Below are 8417 nucleotides of genomic sequence, written 5' to 3' on the forward strand. Positions count from 1 at the left end.
GGATAAATTTAGAAAACGAATAATAACAGCTGGATAAACTTAAAAAAGTAAAAAACAGAAAAAGATTTGTATTTGGAAAAAAATAAAATATACCTGGTATAACAGGAATAACCACTTACAAATATTTTACACTTTACACCAATGTTTTCATAACCAGACTGGAAGGCGAACCGGTCTTTTTACTGGTTATTGGTTGGATCGGTCGGACCGAATTATAGAACCGGATAACATATATATATAACAAAAAAAAATCATTGCCTAAAAGTAAATTAAAAGCTAAATAAAAGAATACTACATATATACCATATACTCATAGTAATAATGGATACCTATAATCCTATCCTATATAATAATACATACATGCAATTCTAGAAAGTAGTTTTTCAAATAAAAAACACCACCACCATCGTATGTTCATTTTCTTTAAAAAAAAAAAAATATTTTCATTTCTTAATAACACCATCATGAGCATAGGAATGCTCAAAGCTTTTTACTTCAATCTTTTCTTTCCTCTGTTCTTTTTCTCGCTCTCAAAAACTAAAAAATCACTTTTATAGGTCTATCAAACAAACATACAGTAACAGATTGAAGAGACGGTGTGTGGGCTAGAATCACGAAAAGAAAGATTCTCAAAAGAGCATAACAAACGGTGTTAGAAGAAGGTTTAAACTATAAATCGAGTTGAAAACAAACAGTTTTGAAGAACAGTGGCTACTTAAGAACTCCAACTTCAAACTAGATAAGAAGTCAACAAAAAGTCAAAGGCCGACTTACGATTTTCTGGTCCAACCGTCAGTCAGGTGCACGTTCGGTTTGACACATGTAACCGAATCAGTTATAAGTCCGAGTCCCGGTTTAACCGATCGTGAAAACATTGCCTTACACACCTAACCCAACAACAAACCACCCAAAAACTGATTTTCTACAAAGTTGAATTGACCTGCAACTTCGAAAAGCTATATCTCCTGGTCAAAACCTCCAATCTGATCCCTCTGAAACTACACTTAAAATATTATGTCTTAAAACATAGGCATAAATTGTAATAACATCATAATCATATTAGCCTTAGGGGCAAGGGTGTAGTGCCAAACTTGTGGTAATTTGGCAAGTTTTGGCAATAAACCAACCAATAAGGAGCCGCCACGTGCTATAGCCTATAGTGCCAATTTTTGCCAATCATTGCCAATTGCAAAAAATTTACAAAACAAACCTTAAACTTTTAATAAACTCACGATACAACTAATTAAAACATTACATTTATTTAAAATATAAAACACACAAATACTTAAAAATAAAAAACAAGATCACTAAACATCGATATCTAGATCTCCTACGTGTTCTGTAATATCACGACGTAACATGTAATGCGTCTCTTCGTTACGTAAGTTATAGAGAAAATTAGGGTTGGTAGCACGAAGATCGTTAGGAGGATCTCTGATGTACACCGGTGATATCGCGTTGCCGTCGTACTTGAGGATCATGTTATGTAAAATAACACACGCATACATCGCGTTAGTGATCTTTTCTTTGTCCCTTATCCGTGCTCATCGATCGATGATAGCCCACTTGTTCTTCAGAAGCCCGAATGCTCGTTCAACGTATTTTCTCGCAGAGTCTTGAAGTTTCTTCATTATCTTCTTCTTACGAGCGACCGGATAAGCATACTCCTTCACAAAACAAGACCAAGGTGGATAAATACCACCCCCTAGATAGTATCCTCTGTTGTAACGGAGCCTGTTTACGGTAAAGCCATGCTCAGGAGACTTCTTATTCACTTCGGGAATAAACAATGGTGATTGCTTCAAAACATTGATGTCATTGTTTGACCTTGAAACACCGAAATACGCATGCCAAAACCATAAATCATATGAAGCAACGGCCTCAAGTACGATAGTCGGGCGTTCATGATCAACCCAGTGGTATTGCCCACGCAAACTATGTGGACAATTTCTCCAAGTCCAGTGGGTACAGTTGATGCTACTGATCATGCCAGGAAAATGATGTTGGGCTTCACGCGCCTCATATAAAAGCGCAACATCGTGGTTAGTCGGAGAACGCAAATACTCTTCACCATAAAGATACTTTATGGCGATGCAAAAGTTGTTTAGACACTCACGTACCGTTCTAGTAGAGAACGTTAACCCCTCATCATAGTTGTCGGCGAGGTTGTCATACGCTAGTTGTCGTAGTGCGCACGTGCACTTTTGAATTGCCAAGAACCCTCTAATACCAAAGCATTCGCCGAAGAGCGAAACCAAGGAAATGATACAATGATATCTTCCACGATTTTCAAAAACAACCTCATTGACATACGATATCGCTTACGGAAGGCATCGTCCTCAACATCGGCTCATCCACAAAGTACATGTTCATCAATCTTTCATGAGCTGAGTGCCGATCTCTCCAAATATATCTTCGTGTGTGTGCAGAAGAAGGTGCAGTGTCTTCTCCTAAGGCTGCAAGAGCAACAGAAGCCAAAAACTCGAAGCCGACAGAAGACGATGACGACAACGACGACGAGAATTCAGGGATTATATACACGGGTAGTTCATCGTCAGACATTTTGCCTTACGAAATTTGATAGTTTGGTGTTTGATTGTATGTGATAGTATAGTTGTTTGATAAATATGTAAATATGTGTATATATATATAGAAGTTGGAAAAGGAAAAAAATAAAATAATAAACAGCACGCTCCCAACGTTCACTTTTGAAAAGAAAAAAAAATTGTCACGTTGAGATAACCAGTCCATGCCAATCACCACATCAAACCCAACAAGAGTAGTAGGCGATAGCTGGACCGGAAAGGTATGACCTTCTACTCTACGAAACAATCATCATAACCCTCTTGAATGTCACTAATAGTACCGTTAGCAATTTCAACTTCTATAGAACAATCTAGGGGAGTAGTAACTTTATTGAGCTTAGGGACAAACAATGTAGACACCAAAGACCTATTTGCACCCGAATTAAAAGAACAGAAACAAATTTTGAATTAACAAGAAAAGAACCGCTTACTACCTCTTCGTTATCCTTGGCGTCATCAACCGTCATCTGAAGAGCTCGAACTTTTGGCTTTGGAGAAGCCGTCTTCCCTCCATTATCTTTTCCTTGCGTGCAATCCTTGATGAAATTACCTCTTTGCTGATATTGATAACACTTGGGATTGTCCTTGCATTCTGAAGTAGGGTGACTCATACCACCACAAGTATCACACCTACGAGTCTTATCTAAACATGGACCAATATGAGCCAGCTTGCAAACGAAACATCGACCATTCAACATTCGGTCAACCTTGAACCTTTTACTTCCATCTTGAACTTTCGTGTTCTTCCTTTTAAACTCGAACTTTTGTTTCGTCAACTTTTACAAACACTTTCTCAACTTGAACCACTACAACTTCCATCACATTCATGACATCTCATACCTCTTTTCCTTTATGGTCCTTGTCTCTAACCCAATGGGTTAAACTCAATTCATCAAATTTTCTTCCATCACAACACTTCATTTTCACTCACAACTCTTTACATATATCGCATAATAAGGCGTAGTGGATAATACTCAATCACAAAACACCGCACATTAATCAATTGTACAAGTTTGTCAAATTCTGGCCGGGAAATTTGCACATTACCTTAGAAGATCATCTATCATAGCAACAATGACATTTATCGACGGAGGAAGCGAGAAATTGAGGAATAAGGCTAATTACATGAACATAGATTAAGCATAAAACATAACATAAGCCTTAACCTACACTCTCACTCATCCCAACCCGTCCTAAAAGCATTTCATCATAAAGCTAAAGCATAACTACTTAAGCCTATCATTTCTCATGCGGTTTAAGTCCAAAATCCTATGGCTTTGGTCGATTTTTTGTTCACTTAAACCATTTCTCTGATACCAACTTGTAACACCCGTTATTTAAAAAAACCTGGATTTTCAAAAACTTTCGCTTAACGGCGTTTAATAATAGCGGAAAAGGATCTCATATAAATCTGCTCATCTGTAACCGGATGAAACATTTGAAAACATTTGGTGTTACTATATGCATCATCGAAATAATAAAAGAAAATCTAAGTCTTGACACCAACATAAATGCCAAACATTATTACATAGTCTTTAATCTTAATATCGTAAATGAAGTAGCCAAACAAAAGGCTAAGGATAGCTTAAGCATCAAGAACATAAATGCTATCGTCTTTAATGTCTCTACCCATCCTTACCAAGCTATCCTTTCTTTAGCTCAAAACTCATCTAATCTGATGGCATAACATTTTCAAAGAGCAAGTGTTAGCTAATAAATTAGCTAAGTAAGAATAACATATTTGAAAACATTTGCCGATTAGATATATTAACAAAATCATAATCATCGTTATACGTTAATATCACATGAGCATCATAAACATCATAAATATGCTTGAGACTTCTTTATTATATCAGTTTAGGCTACACTTTCACCTAAACTAATCACTTTTATCTTTACTTTATATTAACGTAGGCTACACTTTCACCTAAGTTAATCACATATCATCTTTACTTTAGGACCCTTAACTGGCACATGAACATGGCAATCCTAATCAAAGGACTAGTGACTAGGTGATCAAGCCACATATGAAATCTTATCATAAACATAACATCACTTGATGATCATATAACATAATCATAACATCATTCCATAATCACCTATCATAATCATATCATCACTACATATTCACTTTACATAAGCATATCATTACATCATGATCATTTAGCTTAAGCATAACATCGTATCATGATCACATAACATAAACATGGCATCATATTATATTCACATTTCATAAGCATATCATCATTTCATAATATGAGAACTTACCTTATGCCTTTGCAACTTTCATATACATGTCATTCATCATAGAAAGATAAGCATCATGTCCCATATCAACCTCTCATAATCCCCTTTACTTTACTTTTAATCATACATAAACGTTTAGAAGGTTTTACTTATTAAAAACGTTTAGTGCTTGTTAAGTGCTCCCGACTACCTATAATGAGTATATATAAGCTAAACGAAGTGTTTTGTGCAAACTGGGCATCAGGTGCGTCGCACCCCCTAACTGGTGCGTCGCACCAATCAACTAAAAACTTAGATCAGATACAGGTGCGCCGCACCAGCCCTTGGTGCGTCGCATATCGGGCTCCCATCGAAAATTCCAATTACTTGGGGTGCTGACCAGCAATCCCAATTTCGAAATTGCACTAAACGATTCTCATTCAATCTCAAACCCTTAGCCCGACCTGGGGACATAAAATTGACCTCTTTAACAACACTTTTGATGACTTTAATCCATCAATCAATCCTTTAATCCTTTTACAACATAAATCAATCATTGAAACACCCGAATAACATGAATTCGGTAAACGTTTAATCAAATAACCCAACCCAAACCCTATGGCATGGATTGAATACTCATCTATGACTCATAAGGTCAGATTTCAAAGAGAAGATTACCTATATTACCTGTAGATGACTTAGGGGATTCAAGATCTTAGCCAAACTTGATCGAAACGGCACGAAACGAATGAATCTTGAAGAAAACTTGCTTTGAAAGGAAGGGGATCTAAACTTAGGGCTATAGCACAAAATTATGGCTAATGTTTGAGTCTAATTAAGCATTAAACTCCTGGACACATTTTTCATTAAGTTCCCATAAGTCCCTCAACTTCCTAAACGTTACATTTGTAGCTTAATTAAATTACCGGGAGACTTAACAATCTAACAAGCACTTAACTTTCATAATTTTCTTTGAAATACTTTCATTAAAATCATATTAATCATTTCATATTAAACACATAAGCATTTAATCACATAACCCCATATAGGGCATATAAACTTAACGAAACTTAACGTTAACTAACGGTTAAGTCAATAAGTCAAACTTGAAAAGTTTGAGAGGTTACATATACCCAAATTTTATTGTAGCAGGAGTTAAGATATACCAAAATGGCACATCTTAAGATACATGAGTTAAGATACACCAAGATGGCACATCTTAAGATACATTAATGACTAACTCACCCAAGTGGTTTGGTTTTTATGTGATAAATGACTAATGAGTTGACGATTTATATGAGTTTAAGTAAGCATACTTTTTGTATTATCAAAAAATTGAAAACTAAATAGTAATGACTAATGATTGAAATCAAAACATGTTTCTTTTCGATATAAAACGTTAAATATTTTTAAGGAAAATCATTGATAAGTAAACGAACTCAACGGTTTATGAATCGTTCAACAAGAAGTTCATTCGTGTTCGTTTAGTTAAAAGAACGAACATGAACAAAACTCTCATCCATTCATTTACATTCATGAATGTTCGATAATCTGTTCATTCATGTTCGTTTGTTTATGTTCGTGAACTGTCGTGCATGAAAAATAGTTTGGTTATATTCGTGAACATTTGTTCGTTTACATATATTAATACTTAATCAGCTATAGTTTTAAAAATAATTTATATATTAATATTTCTTTTTATATCATAATATATATATATATATAGTTTTAAAAATAGTTTATATATTAATAGTTTATATATAGTTTTAAAAATAGTTTATATATATATATTAATACCTAATTATTTGTATTTTAAAAAAAAGTATAAATATAAATACTTATTTTATAAATATTTCGTTCGTTTGTGTTCGTTCGTTTTTGTTCGTCTTTTGTTCATAAACATAAACGAACAAACATGAACAAAAAAAATGTTCGTTTATCCGTTCATGAACACAACATTATGTTCGTTTATTTGTTGGTGAACTATTCGTTAACTTGAATGAACATGAACAAGGTGTCTTTCGTGTTTTTTGGGTTCGTTTACAGCGGACAGCGGTGACTTTTGTGTATATCCATGAATGCATCAAGACAAAATTCAGATACGAATAAAATCTGGTATCATTATGTGCTTAATTTATATACGTACATATCTAAGTTACCAAATCCAAGTTTGTTATGTTTTTAACATATAATTCATGTTCTGTTTGTAGCTTACAAGCTAATAAAACAATGTTATATTTTAAAATTAATAGAGATAACATTTACTTCAAATTGTATGTTATTGATGTCGATCTCATTTAGTGGCGGGAGATATAAAGGACCAAAGGTGGTTTTGGTCCTTCCAAAATTTTGGATCATATTTAACAATTATATATTATTCAAGGATAAATAAAGTTTTTTTGTGTTTTTACCTCCTAAAAAAAAAAAAAAACAAACAGTAGATGCAGAATAGAAAAAACCTAAAACCTTAAAAAAATTGACTACTCCAGTATCGTCATTCAAGTTCCACCGCTGATCTCATTCAACTTTGTATGACTACTTAATTATACGACACATCCTTAAATCTAATCATTCTTGAGCAGTGGCGAGGAGCCAGGATAATTTTCATTTTGGAGTTTAACTTTATTTAAACTAAAATAAGTTACATTAATTTGAGCTTGTCAATTTTTAAATATATTTAAAAAAAGCTTAATTTTAAAATTGAAAAGTTTAAACTCCAAGATGAAGTTTAAGTTTTAATTAAAGTTATTAGATTAAAATGACTTTTTTAATACTTTTTTTTAACCTTTTTAAATTTAGTTTTAATTTAATAAATTTAAATATGATCATTAATTATGGAAACTAATCTTTACATTTTGTAATAATAGAAAGTAATTATTTTAATAATATAGTTATGAAAAATAATTCATGAATTTTATATTATATTTTTTAAAATTACTTTTTTGATTTTTTTTTACATTATACTATTAATTTCCTTGTCGTACATTTTATTGAATTTTAAGTGTGTATCAGATTTTTATTATAAAAGCAATAAATATTAGTTATAAGTTTACATCCTTAGTATCTTATAATATTTAGATAAAACATATTACTAATATGTATACGGTACCTAATAATAAAAAAATTTAAAAAATGTTAATATCACCATTTTCAACATCTTTTATCAGTGTTTGTTGATTATGGTATTATAAAAATTTAGCATTGTCATTAAAAATCTCTAATATATAAAAAATTTAGCAGGTAATATCCACATTTAACTTTATACCGTCACAAAAAATATAATTAACATACATATCCAATTTATAACTATTAATTATATTATAACTCAAAACGACAAATTTAAAATTAGTATGTTTAACCCGCGTATTATGCGAGAAATAATCTAGTTACCTTTAAAACCTAAATAAGTACATAAAAATAGTAATAGAATTATAGGGTTTGTGGGGTTGTTATGACCACCCTTGACCACCACGTAATTTCGCCATTGGTCTCGAGGCACTGTAATCACATTATGTAATTTCCTGAATAAGTACATAAAAATAGTAATAGAATTATGGGGTTTGTGGGGTTGTTATGACCACCTTTGGTCACCATTTAATTTCGCCA

General features: G+C 32.8%; 1 protein-coding gene across 1 annotated transcript; it reads right to left on the bottom strand.

Moving 5' to 3' along the window:
- Nucleotides 1-1544: 1544 nt before the first annotated feature.
- On the bottom strand, nt 1545-2562 carry LOC122592254. The gene is made up of 2 exons (XM_043764445.1): nt 2366-2562; nt 1545-2277 (listed from the first exon to the last, which is right to left on the bottom strand). The coding sequence occupies exons 1-2, from the start codon at nt 2560-2562 to the stop codon at nt 1545-1547; spliced, it is 930 nt and encodes a 309-aa protein (XP_043620380.1).
- Nucleotides 2563-8417: the final 5855 nt, after the last annotated feature.

This window comes from Erigeron canadensis, chromosome 3, assembly GCF_010389155.1.
Source record: "Erigeron canadensis isolate Cc75 chromosome 3, C_canadensis_v1, whole genome shotgun sequence".
NCBI lineage: Eukaryota > Viridiplantae > Streptophyta > Magnoliopsida > Asterales > Asteraceae > Erigeron > Erigeron canadensis.

Bases quoted from the DNA above. Each gene is read 5' to 3' on its own strand.
- LOC122592254 (XM_043764445.1), bottom strand. From the start codon at position 2,562: ATGTCTGACGATGAACTACCCGTGTATATAATCCCTGAATTCTCGTCG. The intron at 2,278-2,365 runs GTACTTTGTGGA...AAATCGTGGAAG, and splicing joins CATGAAAGATTGATGAACAT to ATATCATTGTATCATTTCCT.